This window comes from Abramis brama, assembly GCF_963993115.1.
Source record: "Abramis brama genome assembly, chromosome: 6".
Lineage (NCBI taxonomy): Eukaryota > Metazoa > Chordata > Actinopteri > Cypriniformes > Leuciscidae > Abramis > Abramis brama.
This window is the reverse complement of record NC_139968.1, coordinates 28171386-28189292: the sequence shown is the minus strand read 5'-3', so window position 1 is coordinate 28189292 and position 17907 is coordinate 28171386. Positions and strand designations below refer to the sequence as shown.

Sequence of the window (17907 nt, the reverse complement as noted above, 5' to 3'; positions counted from 1 at the left end):
TAAATATAGTTTATTATATAGTTATATAGTTTAATTTAGTTTATGTTCTTTATATATTTTTACTTACATTTTTAGATACTTTTATTTGTATTAATTAAAAATCAGTAAAGTATTTGTCTCAGATTAGTAGGTGGCACTCACAGCTTGTTGACCCGAGACTCTGCGATGTCTTCCAGCTCATGCTGCACTTTCCTGTAACTACTGTTACTAACCCAAGATTGTTTATGTGGTAAATAATGTCGCTAGCTAACTGGCACTGCTAACACAGATAGCTTATGTGTTGATATAATACACTTTTCAATCGTTTATTTTAAACACTAGGTTATGAGCCCTTGTTAAGAAAGGTTTTATTTACATGAATAACTCGTTGCTAAGTTTATTTGGTATTAGAATACGGTATGTGCTAACTATCTCCCTAAATGTGTTTGTTAAGTGCTTGACAACTAAAATGCTTTTCCCTCCAAAAGATTAGCTAATCATGCAATCACAAATAGCTATGTAGCAGTTCTCATTATTTGACAAATAAAATGTCAACAATCTTTTTTGACAAAAAGATTTTGTTCAAATTTGTAATGGAAAGTCTATATTTTTAGTTCTTCAACAGTTGTGGTTCACTTCAGTATTTCGGTGATCTGGCAAATTCATTTTTATATGGAAACATATTTAATTTAGTCTTTGAAGTGAAGGTGCCATTAAGTGAATGTATCCACTTTGCTAACTGATGGCATTTCGTTAACAACATGCGCCCTCAGCAAACCAGAATGCTCAAAATGATTCACAAGCAGAAAGAGTTTCTGAGTGGCTATAAACATTTTTCCCTATAAAGCTTTGAAAGGAAAAGCCATGACAAAGAATCATCACTCACAGCTTCCTCAGCCTGATGCTTGTAGGCCTTCACTTTCAGCTGGAGTTTGTCGACCGGATCCTGCAGTCTGGTCACGTTCTTCTTGTCTTCCTCTGTTTGTAAAGTTGAAATGGTTTAAAAGCCCATCCAGCACTGTAAATTGTTCAATCTTTTGATTCCACTGCACAGATTAGAAGTACCTGGTAGGTGAGCTCCTTTTCTCTTTTTTCATACCTGCGCATGTTTCATAAACGTCTCCCTTCATCTTCAGCCTCCAATTCATGCACCTAAAATAAAGTTAGTCCACTTCACTAATTGACTGGATATTGTGGTTTTCTTGGGTTGTTTAGTAAGTGGCTGGAGTTTATTAATAGTGTATTTTTTCCCCATCAGTAACTTAAAATTTTAGTTTAATTTGAGCTGGTATGATAGCTCCTCTCAGCAGACAACTGGAATCGTATTCTTGACTTTTCCAGCAGATCTTTGACAGTCATAGAACATTGACTTTGAATATGCAGTTAATGTCACCCCAAATAATAATAAAAAAAAACATATTTGTCTCAAAACAGCATGACTCACAAGTTTCAAAATCAGCTGAAGCCAATTTTCCAGTGGATCCAAAGTGAATCCTAATGAATTTACCCTAAGGAGAAGGAAATGATTCAGAACTTTTTGCAGAGGTTTAATGAAATGCACAAATGTATTTCATATGACCTCATAGACTTACAAAACAATGCCTCACAGTCTTTGCATTACCATAAGCCTCCAGTAGTAGGTTGGCAGCAATGATTTAATCCTCTAGCGAGCCCTGGTGGGCATAAAAGTAAGTTTATTCATGTAGAATAGATCCTGATAGTATTTACCTCAGCTCTTGAGCTCAATACTCAATATGGCTGGAATGATAACCTAGTTTGTGAGCACCGATTGTTTCACAATCACACATCAAATGTTTTACCTCGAAGGAATATCCTGTCCCCTGAAATATTTTGAAAATTGTCTGCGTGAATAAAACATGTTTAACAAACAATAATTATTTTTTAAATCAAGCAAATTAGTTACTAAAGTCAGACACGACTCAGACAGTTACTAAAGTCAGATGGTCCGTCTGACACATCACGTCAGTGGTCACTTTCGCCACAGGCTGTAGCATCGCGAGATGTGTGCAAGTAGCGCGAGAGGTGAGCGGGAGCAGGAAGTGCAGTGAAGTGCAGTGAAGATGGATGGTGTCGGATTATGTGCTAACAACAAACAGAAACAAAATCAAATGTTACCGAACAAAATGCGAGGCGAGTTCACCAGAAACCAGAGGAAAGACTCTGAGGTAAGAGTCAAACGATGCTGTTTAAATCCCTATGATTTGTATTTTTGCAGTTTAATGTTTGTTTTGACAGCAATGTTAGCATAAACATCAGAAATTCCAAGAATAAAATGTATAAAGTGATTAAACAACGCTAATTAAATAAACCACAGTTGATAATATGAAAAATGCATCATTAATCAAATATTAAAATGTAAGTTTTCCTGAACAACGTTTTGTAATTATCTCGTTAATAAAACAGTTATTTTTTAATATTCGTGAAACCACTCTTATTATTCATTAATGCACAAACACGTTAATGAAAAACACATTGAAATGAAAAACACATTGAAATGATTACCGTAAGTAATGTAATTAACATTGCCCATTTCTGAAGTCTATCTCTCTTGTTGATTCTGATCGGTTATTTAACACTACATAATCAGCTGATTGACTGATGAACATTAATATCGGTCTGTAGACTTTAGCATAACTCACTTTTAAAAATGTCCTGAGTGCGAAATAAATGTAATGTTTTTTGACACTTAAGTGCATGTTATTTGCAATTAGATTCAATATTGTAAGAGTTTTATCTATCTATCTATCTATCTATCTATCTATCTATCTATCTATCTATATATATATATAATCATATAATCATGCTTAAATAAGTACATCTTTATATGCAATTTCGTAATTCTGTTGTCTTTGAAATATTATAGTTAGGTGTACTGCTGAATGTACTGACAAGCATTTATGGTACATTATGTATATATGTATTTAGATATAGGCTTACATATACCATGTATATGTATACATACCATGTATATATTTTAGTATACATATATACTTTAATGTAATTTCCATTGAAAGTTGCATGTCGTGTTTTTAAATATATTAGAAATTACAAGTTTCTAATGATGAAGTTGCAATTTAGTGCATTTAAAATATATTAATTTAATCAATCAAATTTACTTGAAAGCAAAACAAAAGATTATTAAAACAATTATTTAAAATGCCCTTAAAATATGTGTTAGTCATGAAAGTGTACCTTAAGTTTACTTGTGTATTGTTTCAATAATATTATAATATCTGCAAGAAGTAAAACATTTTAAATATACTTTTAAGATTTGAAATAGAAATATTTTTGAAATATTTTTCACAAGGATAACTCATTTCAAACAAGGCCACATTTACACTGTAGGTCTTGATGCCCATTTCTGATTGGTTGACTATGTCCGATTTGTTTGTTTATTTTGTTTTTTTGACGACCAATAGACTTGCATCTTTTAAAGTTGACCCATATCCGAAAATATCTGAGTTTATGCGATACACTTGGGAAAACAACCGCACTGACCCGGAAAATCTTAGGCTGAAAAGGGAGTTAAAAATGGTGCGATTTGCAATGGACGCAGATGAAATGATAGCCTAATACAAGCTTTTGCTTTCAGCACCATCTTTAAAGTTCAGCAAAACATTGGTCTCTTAAGGGGTTTGAGCATTCGTCCTCCATTGCGCCATTGATAAGAGTCATTTGATTGCACCTGAGTAGACATCATTACAGGGCTGATGCAAATGCACATATCCGATTTATAGGACTTGAACCAATCTGAGAATACCATGTGCTTTTTTCCTGCTTACACATTTGTGGGTCATATCCAATCTGTGCCACATGGGAGGGAAAAAAATCGGAATTAGGTCACTTGATCCATGTAATGTGAACACGGCCTGTTCTGTCTGTCCTTAAATGTTGTGACTGAATTGTCAGCTCCTATTGGACAGTTACACTGACTCAGTGTTTGTGTCTCAGGGTTTATCAGATACTCCTGATTTGGAGTTTGAATATTCAGATGCAGATAAATGGACAATCGAACTGTCAGGTGAGAGTTCACTCATTTGGTTTACTGCTCATTTCTTCTGTACTAATATCATATTAAACTTTCAGCCTTCATTAACCAACTGCGACTACAATAATGCTTTTTCCTCTTTTAAACTGTTTGTAGAGTTGTACAGTTACACAGAGGGACCAGAGTTTCTACTCAACAGAAAATGCTTCGAAGAAGATTTCCACACTCACAGTGAGTACTGATCTAATTATTTTTCACTCGATTGTTTCAAAGTTATACAAACTCGCATTTCATTATTGAAATTTTATTTTTTGTGCATCTAAGATGCAAATTTTGGGCTTTTGCAAGATGATGAGTAAGTCACAAAAGAGCAAATGTCCATGTGCTTTTGCAGTGCCCGATCAGAAATGGACCGAACTGGATTTGGTTCAGCACAAAACTCACGCCATGCGTCTGCTGGACGGACTGGACGTGATCGGCCGAGAACGCAGATTAAAAGTTGCCAGAGCCATCTTGTACATGGCTCAAGGTAAACTATGCATTATATATGCATTTATTTGATTGGAAACACCTTACAGTCTTGTGTTAATAAATTTTTTTTTTTTCCAGGTACATTTGGTGAGTGTTCTTCAGAACTGGAGGTGCAGCACTGGATGAGGTATAACGTCTTCTTGCTGCTGGATGTGGGAGCGTTCACTGCGCTAATGGAGCTGCTCAACATGGAGATCGAGTGAGATGAACTGCACATGCAAACATTCATATTACACATGTGAAAACTATTGTTAAAATAACTCTTGTTAAATGTCTCTCAGTAACAGTGCTGCATGCAGCAGTGCGGTCAGGAAACCCGCCATCTCACTGGCCGACAGCACTGACCTCAGGTACAACACCACACGTTACATGCATTTAGTATACTTTGATCATCCACGCACTTTCCATGTGACATTTACGAGAGAACGCAAAACCATGTCCCCTTAGTATTTCGACACACTGGGTTGCCAGTTAGCAGAAACAGCCATTGAAGCCAACAAACAAACTGGGTCAGAGATCACAGTTTCTACTTGCCCTAAATGGCCTCAGCAATAAAAACTTTGCATACATTAACTGATCAACTTAGTGTAACGCTCATTACTTTCCATTGTCAATCGCGCTCGTTCTTGTTGCATGTCCTCAATCTGGCAATCCGCTTGAGTGTCAAGTCTGAGGAGGCGGCTTGGGGATCAGATCTCCAATATTTTGAATTTGGACTGCAGTGCCCATTTTATCGGCTAGTCAATATTACATACTGCACCTTTAAGACGCACTCATAGTCCTCCATAACCCTGCGCATGCTTGTGTTTTCAGGGTGTTGCTGAACATCATGTATCTGATAGTGGAGACCATCCAGCGTGAAGATCCCACAGACAGTCCAGAATGGAGAACCATTAGAGAAACCTTCAAATCTGAGCTTGGTCAGTGTTAGTTAGACTAAGATTATCTGAAAAATGACTGTTGATTTGAAGATGCGCGTTGAGTATGGAAGAGTAGAAATGTTATGAATGTCCCTGTAACTCTTCCTGGCAGGTTCTCCTCTCTATAACCATGAGCCCGTCTCCGTCATGCTGTTCGGGATGGTGACCAAGTTCTGCAGTGGCCACGCGCCCCATTTCCCCATGAAGAAAGTCCTGCTGCTGCTCTGGAAGACCATCCTGGTGAGAATGACGGAGCTCTTAACTTGAATTTTTGGGTTTAGATAGATTCTTGTGTTTGTTAAAGTTGGGAATCGATTCCAAAAAGAATTCCAAGTAATGAATTGATTCTAAAGGTTGGAATTCATTCTTTTAAAGGGAATCTGAATTCCTCTTTAACAGCCTTTTTTCAGTTCAATAGAGCCTCTGTCACTCGCTAATAGTGAAGCAAAGTCTGATTCATTTTCGTGAACCACTGCTGTCGGATGTTTCGTTTCTTTGGATCTGTTCAAAAACTATACCATCCATTGACATTAAGAGATAATAGATGCTGATAATGCTCAATGAATAGTTTCAAAGCAGGTAAACCTTCATATTATGTTGTCCCAGTAAGACTGATGGTGAACATTTTTCAAAAAAACATCTTTAAAAAAAAAAATAATAATAATAATTCAGAATTGAATAGTTTATAATTTATGGTCTGTGTGTTTCCTGACTCATCCCAGTTCACTCTGGGAGGGTTCGAGCAGCTGCAGGGCTGTAAGGTCAGTAGACGGGTGTCATTGGGTCTCCCGCCGCTGCCGGAGGACAGTATCCGTGTGGTGCGGAGCATGAGAGCCGCGTCCCCGCCGGCGTCTGCTTCTGACCTCATCGAGCAACAACAGAGACGTGCCCGGAGAGAACACAAGGTCACTGACGCATATATATATTTGATGGAAACCTGTGCAGTGGAAAATAAAACGATAAAGTGAACCCTTTAAATCTATTTCTTCAGGGTCTTATAAAGCAGGACAATCTGGATGCGTTTAACGAGAAAGACCCATATAAAGCCGATGAATCCCGCGAAGACGAAGAGGAAAACGACGACAACGACAACTCTCTAGAGGCGGAGGCTTTCCCGCTTGAGCGTGATGAGGTCATGCCGCCGCCCATCCCGCACCCCCCCTCTGAGAGGGTCTGTTTTCCCAAGGGTCTGCCGTGGGCTCCGAAAGTCAGGTAGAAACTCGACTTCATCCGTTTGATATGGGTTGTCTGATGGTTTTCTCAAATATAAGTTGGTGTCTGTGTTGATTTTAACAGGGAAAAGGATATTGAGAACTTCCTGGACTCCAGCAGGAGTAAATTCATCGGTTACACACTGGGAAAGTGAGTTTGTTGTATGCCACTCAATTGCTCATTTCCTGTGAGCCTCAGTGATGCAAGTTTGTGTTTGTTGCAGTGACACGGATACAGTGGTTGGTTTGCCCAGACCGATACATGAAAGCATCAAAACTCTCAAACAGGTAATTAGAATCATCCATGACTTATTAACATAACTTCACACTTTCTTCACGCATCAATGCTAGCTTTGATCTGAAAAGGTGTGATTATGAATTTAATAGTTTTGTTCATTCTGATTGAATTAGGCAAGACCAATATTCAGTTTGACCAATTTAAAATGAATTTTTTTTTACATTATTATACTTTTTTATTACACTTTTTTTTTTTTACATGGTTTGTTAAAATTGTTGTAGTATGTCTTATGTCATTTGGGATTTATTAACATTTTTATTTTTTAAAATAAATAAATTGATTGTTGATTCCTTTTTTAGACATTTTAGTCCTCCATAAAATATATTTTTTTAACAATAGTAAAAGTATCGAATAAATTCAAATAATAAAATATTTGCAACCCATTTTTTTTTTTTTACTGCAAGTTGTTCTTGTGACAAAAAATTGTGACAACATTCTTTTGGTCGTAAATCAAGTTAGCCTAAAATTGTAAGACTAATGAAGAATTGTTATTGTGAATATTATCATTATTAGTAGTAGTAGTAGTGTTGTTTTTGTTATCAGCATTAACACAATTATCAACTAAATTTATTTAATACAATATATGTAACTGTTCATGAAAATTTGTATTGATCATAAATCTATTAAAAAATTTGAATAGTTAAAATTGTAAGACTAACAAATAACATTATTTGGTGGAAGAATTGTTTATTGTGATTTAATGATTAATTATATTAATCATTATGTAGCTTTATTGAACATCATTTTGTTACGTTATTTCATCATTATTGTTTTTCACCATTTTTCACAATTTCACCAGCACAAGTATGTGTCCATCGCTGAGGTCCAGATCGCTAAAGAAGAGGAGTATCAGAAGACCCCTCTCTCTGGCGTGAGTGACCGTACACTGATAGAACTGTGAAATGCCATCTGCTGATGAGTTTAATAACTCTGTGTGTGTGTGTGTTCAGGGTGAAGAGGAGCTGGAGTTGTGTTCCACAGAGCTCTTGTACCAGGGTATTTTACCCAGTTTACCACAGTATATGGTGAGAGACTGACAGTTCACACACCAGTCGCACTGCATTTGAGCTGTTCTCATACTGACAGACCTTGTTTGTGTGTGTGTGTTCAGATCGCTCTGCTCAAGATCCTGTTGGCTGCTGCTCCCACATCCAAAGCCAAGACCGACTCCATCAACATCCTGGCGGACGTGCTGCCCGAGGAAATGCCGTAAGACACTGCTAAACAGCACAGTTGCAGATGTAGTTGTGTCTTCCGTGAATCAAACTGAATGATTCTTCAGTGGAGCTTATGACGTGAATGAATCATACCACTGATGAACTGAATCAAAGTGATTCTCCAAACAACTTGAGTCTGTGTGTGCGTTTGCGTGTGCGTGTGTGTGTGTGTTTGAAGCTGAATCCTCAACTTGGTTGCCATGGCAACAGTGAACTCATGGAATCAGATGCTGTAAAAATATCTCCTGGGTAATAAGTATTCATGAAATTATTGATTGTGATTTGTCAAATATGCGTATACCTAAAATCAGGGCTATTTTAGGATCATTTGAAATACTGTTGTAGCATTTATTAATATATTAAATTCTCTTATAGATGTTCTTTTTACATTTAAATGTTTTAGTAATTTTTTTGTCGTTTTTTTCCCAATTTTATTAGTTGGAGATGAGACTGATGCAAAACTTTTCCGCTGATACCGATTGCAGATTATTTAGAATATCTACCGATACCAATAGTTTGATTTTCTTAAGGTTACTATAATATTACTATAATATTAGAGGTTTGTCACTTTTTTTTTTACTCTTAATGCGTTGTCATGTTAACTTGCTCTACATTCGACACGAGGGATTTTCTTCACACACAGTGAGTTGCAGTCTGAACACGTTTTATCGGCCCCTGATCATCGGCTGTTAAACAATTGGCCGATAGTAAATAATTGCTGTTATCAACCGATACGGATTATTGGCCGATATATCAATGCATCTCTAATATACATGACTTTTTGATTGGTATATTGATATATTTATATATATTTGATTGATATATCTAGTTTTTGATTGGGAATTTCACACGAGGGCAGAAACTAAAATGTCACTAAGCTGTGTAATTGTATTTTTAACACTTTCCATAGACTTACTAAACATATTTACTTTACGAAAGGTGTTGTCACATTTACCGTTGCTCAGTGATTTTTTTGTGGGTGAAATCCAGACATTCCAAAAGGAATCCATGTAATCCGAAAAGTTCCATTTCATCCAAATGTTGCTTATTTTCAAGTTTCAAGGTCACATGAATTCTATACGCTGAACAACAGAAAGCTGATGGTTTAAAAGTGACTTGTGTTAGCTGTGCTTCTACGCTATTGACAATAGATGGACTTTTTTGCCGCAATTTCGCTAATGTGATCGTACCTTACTTGTGCATGGTTTGACACGGCCTGTCTGGTATCTCTTTCTAGCACTACGGTTCTTCAGAGTATGAAGTTGGGCGTAGATGTGAATCGCCATAAAGAAATCATTGTCAAAGCCATTTCAGCCATACTGCTGCTGCTACTGAAACACTTCAAGCTCAACCACGTCTATCAGGTACACAAACACATTGTCGAAGCTGTTCGTGACGAGCTTTTCTAGATGTTGGTTTTACCCTAACCATAACTTACATCCAACTCACACAAACCATTTGACATTATTATTTTATTATACAAAATGTGATTTGAGGCGTTTGTAAGCCCGGCAGTAGAGGTCCGGCCCACTTTTTGTCAGCTTGCACCATAGTAATGAGGATATTTTTGAATAGTGACACCGTTTTGGGATTCATAATTATAATGAAACAGCTGCAAGTAAAAAGAGAATGTTGACGCAAGTTTTCTCCTGCAGTTTGAATACATGGCGCAGCATCTGGTGTTTGCCAACTGCATCCCGCTGATCCTGAAGTTCTTCAACCAGAACATCATGTCCTACATCACCGCTAAAAACAGGTAAAACTTCAAGTCAACCTTTGTTCATTTCAGGCACACAAAACATCTGTTCATGGGTCAAAATGACCCAGAGCATGAATATTCCATAACTTCTTTGCACTTGCTTTAACCCGTGTTCATTTTTCATGATGCTTTATGGGTAATGACATCTGTCATATCATATCTCTTCGGCAGTATCTCGGCTCTGGATTTCCCGCACTGCGTCGTTCACGAGCTTCCAGAGCTCACCGCTGAGAGTCTGGTGAGAAAACTACACCTGAATGTGTCTAATGCTCCTCTGAGCTAGTCTTTGAGCTGTTTGATGCGTTTTGATTACAGGAAGCTGGTGATAATAATCAGTTCTGCTGGAGGAACTTGTTCTCCTGTATTAACCTGTTGCGCATCCTCAATAAACTCACCAAATGGAAGCACTCCAGAACCATGGTAAGACACCACACAAATCAAGCATGCAAACCACAAAAATTTAATGTAGCTGGAGAGAGCCATCCATTAGTGGTCAATTCAAATTTTGCTTATTTCTAGATGTTGGTGGTGTTCAAATCAGCTCCCATCCTGAAGAGGGCGCTGAAGGTCAAGCAGGCCATGATGCAGCTCTATGTGCTCAAGCTGCTCAAAGTCCAGACGAAGTATCTGGGGCGGCAATGGAGGAAAAGCAACATGAAAACCATGTCAGCGATATATCAGAAAGTGCGCCATCGCCTCAACGACGACTGGGCCTATGGAAACGGTGAGTAGGGGGAAGAAACTGGACTGGGATCTTCACTAAACAATTTGATGCATCATTGTTAAACCTGAAATTTTAGTAGCACCTTGGGTGTCAGAATTAAACGTGCTCTCTGTTTCTCCGACAGCAGACCTGGACGCTCGCCCGTGGGATTTCCAGGCGGAAGAATGCGCCTTACGTGCCAACATTGAACGGTTCAACAGCCGACGCTATGACAAGAACCAGAGCAACCCAGAATTCCTCCCGGTGGACAACTGCCTGCAAAGTGTACTGGGACAGCGGATCGACCTTCCAGAAGACTTCCAAATGAACTATGACCTCTGGCTAGAGCGTGAGGTCTTTTCCAAACCCATTTCCTGGGAAGAGCTCCTGCAGTGAACGCCTGTAGTGTTTCAGCACCTCTTCCCTACAGCAGTTGTGAAAATGACCATTACCAGAGTAAAACTCTTCCAACAACACTACGCTTCATAGAGTTCAACAACAGGGACCATTTCCTGTGTGTCTGTTTGTGTAACATAACGGCTCGCCTGTAGTAAACTTGCGAATAATTATTATTTTTTTTTACTCTTAGGAAGGGAACTTTGACAGATGTGCTAAGAGGTCATTTTCCTGTTTGTTTTTGCTGCTTTTGATTATTGATTCTCTATAACTGAATATTAAATCTGATCTTATTGTGAAAGACTGTATTTATCCTAGAGTGTTTTGATGTGTTTTTCATTGGCTCTGTATACAATACTCAATGCAATACAACAATCTTCTCTGTGAACCATTGTTTATTTTGTCATTCATTTTTAAAGTCAAAGAATATCGGCTCACATTTTTAAGTCGGAAATAGGGTTGTAGATAGGTTGTTTGGAGGTTTGCCTGTGGATAATTTTGTACCTAAGCTGATTGTTTTTTTATTTTTTTCAATAGAAAGAAAGTCTAAAGAAGTGCTAACATCATTTCATATCGAAAACCATGCATTACCATCACTAGTGTTTTACCTTCAATGGAAGATCAATAGACATGTTTCACATTTCAGAGAATCTCATAAGCGATAGTCGTCAAATGACAGCAATATATATTGCTGTCATGTGATGACTATTGCTTATTTTAAAGATTTTACCTTTTCTGTTGGAGCAAGTAGTTATACTCGCTCCAACAGAAAAGGTAAAATCCATGAAAGATTGTTGACGACATTCTAAAAGGAGGAAAAAATATAGAGAAATAAACTAGTCAGAAGAGAGAATTATGTTTTTTTTAAAAAATCACAGTCACTGCCAGCCACTGAAATATCCTTGTGCAGTTTTAATGCCAAGGTAAAAAGTATAGCATTATGTGTATTATTATTATAATTAAAAGTATGAAAAACTTGACTACATTTGTGATGTTGATAGTCTACCTTTGGAAACGCGTCAGTCTGTGAATAGGAACCATTGTATAAATGGCAGTTGCTTGGAGTCCACAACTCCAATCAACGATGCAGGTAGAAATCTGTAGGTCATCTTCATTTATATAACGTTCTTAACAATGTTGTTCCAAAGCGGCTTTGCAGAGATAATAGGAAATTAAAGTAAAATATATTGGTTTGGCTTTATAGGATGAAGTTATTGTCCAGCTAAAGTTAGTTTTGATTGATTTACTTCTGTCGCAATGATCATTAGTTATAAACTTAGGCCAACTCTTTAAGTTCTCTCTACGCAAACTTTAAAACCCGAACCTGACGGTGTTCACATGCGTATTTACGAGTTCAGTCTAGGTATGCGTGTTTGAATATGCGCTGGTGTATAGTCCTCTACAAATCAACCTTCAACAAACTATTTGTATAGCCTTAAACATTTAATACAAAAAATGTATCGCTTCCGCGTAGCCACGCAAATTGGAATGATCCCGACAATGTTTTATCTGTAGAGAGGTAAATGGAGGGAGGCCTTCACAAGGGAGAGACTAGTTGACACTTCAGGAACTGTGCTGTCGTCGCGTCCAGGCGCAGGTCCTTCATCAGATCTGGAAACACCTTGGATCTGGCGGACTGTGGTAAAACCCGGGATAAACAGAGACTAATATTAGTGTAGACGCCATTCTTCTTATGATGTAAGGAGTAGGCCTACATCAGGATTTAAGGGAAGTGTTCCCGGTTCCGGCTGACCTAATCTATGCAGCCTAACTTTGAATTATAGAAGTCTATAATGTGTTATGTATTTTAGTCAAGTTTTGAACTGACAGAGTGTCTCTGCTTCCCGGACAATGTTAGAACTGTTCCAAAATGTTGGTGCTAAATAGTGTAAACTCGCACTTGATCGGCCCAAAGCCGGTATCCAACCAGCACGGAGGGTTTTTTTTCATGAGGCAAAGTATTTTTTGATTAAATGCAATCGATTTGAATTTGTATTTTCTCGTTATTTCATCTGACTCCATAAATGAAAAGGTTTTAATTATATATGTGCTTCATGTGAGCAAATGTTTGATTATTCATTTTAACTCATTAATGAAAATTAAGTCAAAGTCAGTTATAAATAATAATAATCAAATGTAACATTTGCAGGATTTGCACCTGTCCACACTGCCAAAATAACCAAAACCTGGTTCAATGATGGTATTACTGTGTAATTAGTAATTACTGTGGGATTTCATTTAGGCCTAATATTCTAATTTTCTGGGATTTTGATTTTGTGGGTTCCATAAGCTGTAAAGCATAATCATCAACATTATAACAAATAAAGGCTTGAAATCTCTCACTTTGCATGTAATGAGTCTATATAATATATTAGTTTCACCTGTTAAGTTGAATTCTTGAAATAAATCAACTTTTTGATGATATTCTAATTTTATGACCAGCACCTGTATATTTTTGTGTATGCACATTCATGTAACATTGACTAACATATTTCCATGCATCAATACCTGAAAAAAAAAGATAAAAGAAATCAATATAAACTTTATGTCATGTTTGTGTGACCACGTAATGGCAAATTATTGACTTAGAGGTACAAATTTCCCAAGTGAATTTGAAAGCAGCCAGCATCAGTTCTGTCACAACAAAATTACAATTTATCTATGGTTTTTTTATCTATTTTGTTTTAATATAAGTGAACAATGACATATTGAGCATTTGTATTGCTTTTAAATTGTGCCTTACTGACCAGATTGGATGTGTGTAATCCACATTATATGACATGCAGTTACCTTCCACAATACATTTTTTTTTAATGTAAATCGACAATTACAATACAGAGGGTAACTTAAGAGAGCTTGTCTCTATTGCAGCTTTTTTAAGTAAATCTTAATGTTTAATTTACACGTGAAACCAGTAAGAATTCTCCAGTGCTTTGTGCCAATTTATTTTTTACATAGGCTACTTTTAGAATTAATAGGCAGAAAGTAACCTCATTCAGTCTCAGTCATGAGTGAAAAAAGTGAGTGGAATAAATATAATTTAGGCAAAATCTATTTGGGATGGACAAAAAAAATCAATCATGGTAGGCTACTACATTGTATTGTGGTTCTTCTGGGATAATATAATGTATTTGTCCAGAATGACAATGCAGGCGCGGATTTATGGGTGGGCCTGGGTGGGCACGTGCCCATCCAGATTGACCGGTGGCCCACCCAATCAGATTAATAAAAACAATTAAAATTTTAAATTTTAATAATAATAATAATGAATTAATAAATAATTTCATTTTAATAGTTTCCTGAGGACATTTATGTACAATAGCTACGAAAAATAGCTACAAAAGAAAAATATTATGTCGGCATATCACGTGTCAGTCCAGTAATGCTATCACGCAACACCACTCTCTACTTGCGACTCGCGTGACAGACAGATGAACTTCAGGTTTAAAGCAGCCGCGGAGGGCTGACTGACATGAGTACAAGGTAGTTAAATTCACTACCTACGTACCGATCTGCTATACTTGACATATTTATCAGCGTGTTACATAGGCGTAATTTGCGAGTGGGGCGGGTGGGACATGTCCCCACCACTTTTTAAAACATTTCGCGGCACGAATGTACCAATTCTACAAATAAACATCTCCAGTTAACCAGCAGAGCATTCATTTCGTTCGTTTGTTAAATAAGAGACGATCTAGCGCTGAAATGTGTTTTTTAAATCAAGTGATGAAAGTGCTTGTTGCCGCTGCGATCAGTGGCGCGGATACAGTGTTTTCTCGTGTGGCTCGCGCACACACCGCACTGTCTTGACTCGACGCGCGCTTCAATCCGTTGCGGATACTCTCTATTCGTTCTGGTGAAATCACACATCATAATGCACACGTGTCCCTCCTTGATATACAACCACTGATGAACATAATCAGTTTTGATGAAAAAAAAAAAAAAAAAAACTAGGCTGGTGCGGACTAGATCCCACAACCTCTGACACTGTTAGCGAAAGTTCTACCACTGGACCATTTAGTTGTACATTGTTCAAATAAGCGAATCTATGTATTTTAGTCACACAACAAATCTATTATACAGCATGTATTTGGCTACATCTCATTAAACGACAAATGTAGCATACTATTTAAATCGATGGACATCGTAATGTTATTGTACAATATAGCCTACATATATCTAATTTAGCAAAGTTACGCCACTGGGCGTGTATATAAGCTTAAAAAACCGAGGCCCCCCCGTATATTCACCAGGCCCACCTATTAATGACGTTCTGTATCCGCCACTGTGACAATGTGAGTTCTTACATGTGTGACTTGTCTCTATTGTGGCTTTTCCTGTGAACATTAAGGTTTCCTTTTCGTATGAAACTTTTCCCACACTGATCACATGTGTGCGGTTTCTCTCCAGTGTGGATCATCTTGTGTGTTTTCAGATCTCCTGACTGACTGAATCTCTTGTCACAGTGTGAACACTTGTAAGGTTTTTCTCCAGTGTGAATTCTCTGGTGCCGTTTCACTGCATCATCTGTCATAAAACACTTTCCACAAACAAAGCACACATGATTCTTCACACCGCTGTGTCTTTTCTGGTGTATTTTTAAAGAACCCAGCTGACTAAAACTCTTTCCACACAAAGAACACATGTGGGGCTTCTCTGTGTGAACTTTCAGGTGGTTCTTCAGGGATGATGATGAAAAATATGTTTTTCCACAATGATCACATGTGTACGGCTTCTCTCCAGTGTGGATTTTCATGTGATTCTTAAAGTTGTGTTTGTATGTGAAACTCTTCCCACACTGATCACATGTGTGTGGCTTCTCTCCGGTGTGGATTTTCATGTGATCATTAAGGTTATCTTTTTTTGTGAAACTCTTTCCACACTGATCACATGTGTGTGACTTCTCTCCGGTGTGGATTTTCATGTGACCATTAAGGTTATTTTTTATTGTGAAACTCTTTCCACACTGATCACATGTGTGCAGCTTCTCTCCAGTGTGGATCTTCATGTGTGCATTAAGGTTTGCTTTTAGTATGAAACTCTTCCCGCACTGATCACATGTGTGTGGTTTCTCGCCAGTGTGGATCTTCATGTGTGCATTAAAGTATTTTTTTGTGAAACTCATCCCACACTGATCACATGTGTGCGGCTTCTCTCCAGTGTGGATTCTCATGTGATCCTTAAGGGTTCCTTTTTGTCTGAAACTCTTCCCACACTGATCACATGTGTACGGCTTCTCTCCAGTGTGGATTTTCCTGTGTTCATTAAGGTGCTCTTTTCGTATGAAACTCTTCCCACACTGATCACATGTGTGTGGCTTCTCTCCAGTGTGGATTCTCATGTGATCCTTAAGGTGCTCTTTTTGTGTAAAACTCTTCCCACACTGATCACATGTGTACGGCTTCTCTCCAGTGTGGATTTTCATGTGTTCATTAAGGTGTCCTTTTCGTGTAAAACTTTTCCCACACTGAACACATGTGTGTGGTTTCTCACCAGTGTGGATCTTCATGTGTGCATTAAGGTATTTTTTTGTGAAACTCTTCCCACACTGATCACATGTGTACGGCTTCTCTCCAGTGTGGATCGTCATGTGAATTTGAAGACTTTTGTTGTTTGGGAATTTCTTTCCACAATGAAGGCAAGAATTTTCGGCTCTACTCAAAGATTTTTCTTCAGTTTTGACATGATGATGTTTCTCCTCTCCTTTGCTCAGTTTTTCAATCTCCTTGTTCTGTTCCATTAAGTCTGAAATAATAATAAAAAAGTTTGTCATGTATATCCGTAAAAAAATAAAAAGGAAATGAGGAAGTGAAGACTAACATAACACCCAAACACAACTACAATACAATGGTATGATACATTTTGAATATCAAAATGAAATCAATGTCATTGGAACTTTCCATGAATTGGGCACATTGACCTACAAGTTCTTATTTAAACAAAAATAAAATAAAATAAAAATTATAGGCACAGATCTCATGTTTCCAACACAATCTCTCAGATATATAACTTTCAACAAAAAAAAGCTTTTAGTTTTTTTAATGCATTTATCAAACCTGTTACCAAAATTTCAGAAAAAAATAACTTCAGGTTACTTATAACTTGTAAATTGAAACAATGGAAAAACATTTGCCAATTGCTTAATTTACACATTAAAAACTTTAGCAACACAGTAGCAAAAATTCTGAATCAGATATAAAATAAATGTAAATAAAACAGCTCAGATAATATTTAGAAAAAACTCTTTTTACTGACCATTTTTTGACAAAAGATTGCAAGAAAATGTTCAGTTTCAGGCTCTAGATTTTACCCAGTTCAGTTTATCACGCTTGGAAGAGCCAATACATTTTTTTTTTAAATAACTCCGATTGTATTCGTCTGAAAGAGTAATGTCATGTACACCTAGGATGGCTTCAGGGTGAGTAAATCATGTGCTAATTTTCATTTTTGGGTGAACTAATGAAGGATCAAGAATAAACACCAACCTATTTGATCTTTAGTATCTTCGTCTTCCTTTGTGCAGGGCTCTGGATCACTCATGTTCTCAGTGTTCAACTGACTTCACTTGATCTTCACTTGATGGGAATTGGGAACATTCCAGCATTTACAGACCTTATGTAGCCCCGCCCCTTTTCAGCGCTGCGCTGAGTTCGTCGTCTTTTTCCCGTCTGTATTTTCACAGCGATCTTACGTATTTATGAATGAACGGCTCGTTTATTACAATCCTCATGATTTATCAAGTACAATAACTTGTACCTTTACATTCAGTAAATCCACTTCAAAAGCTAAATACTCCTGGACAGCAATGCCATAGAAATATACACAGCGACCGCAAAAACGGAAGTTCAAAAGCGGCGCCCTCGTTTCTTCTTCTTATTCTTCTT

At 37.3% G+C, this 17907-nt stretch overlaps 2 protein-coding genes across 4 annotated transcripts; one reads left to right on the top strand and one right to left on the bottom strand.

Annotated features, from left to right (window-relative positions):
- Positions 1-2010: 2010 nt before the first annotated feature.
- strip1 (striatin interacting protein 1) lies at positions 2011-11411 on the top strand. Of its 2 annotated transcripts, none has more exons than XM_084117333.1 (21): positions 2011-2165; positions 3952-4021; positions 4145-4219; positions 4383-4517; positions 4598-4718; positions 4801-4869; positions 5333-5439; positions 5552-5679; positions 6162-6344; positions 6431-6651; positions 6736-6801; positions 6875-6938; positions 7748-7819; positions 7899-7973; positions 8060-8157; positions 9403-9529; positions 9821-9921; positions 10096-10162; positions 10240-10344; positions 10444-10648; positions 10776-11411. In XM_084117333.1, exons 1-21 carry the CDS (start codon positions 2061-2063, stop codon positions 11021-11023), a joined length of 2442 nt encoding a protein of 813 aa, XP_083973459.1. In that variant the 5' UTR covers positions 2011-2060; the 3' UTR covers positions 11024-11411. The 2 variants fall into 2 exon arrangements, with proteins under 2 accessions (XP_083973459.1, XP_083973458.1); XM_084117332.1 differs by having other exon boundaries at positions 10773-11411.
- A 3906-nt stretch (positions 11412-15317) lies between these two features.
- On the bottom strand, positions 15318-17873 carry LOC311085393 (uncharacterized protein). 2 transcript variants are annotated; one of them, XM_084117904.1, is made up of 2 exons: positions 17780-17873; positions 15318-16768 (listed from the first exon to the last, which is right to left on the bottom strand). In XM_084117904.1, the coding sequence occupies exon 2, from the start codon at positions 16761-16763 to the stop codon at positions 15327-15329; it is 1437 nt and encodes a 478-aa protein (XP_083974030.1). In that variant the 5' UTR covers positions 16764-16768; positions 17780-17873; the 3' UTR covers positions 15318-15326. The 2 variants fall into 2 exon arrangements, with proteins under 2 accessions (XP_083974030.1, XP_083974029.1); XM_084117903.1 differs by having other exon boundaries at positions 17509-17854.
- Between the last annotated feature and the right edge of the window lie 34 nt (positions 17874-17907).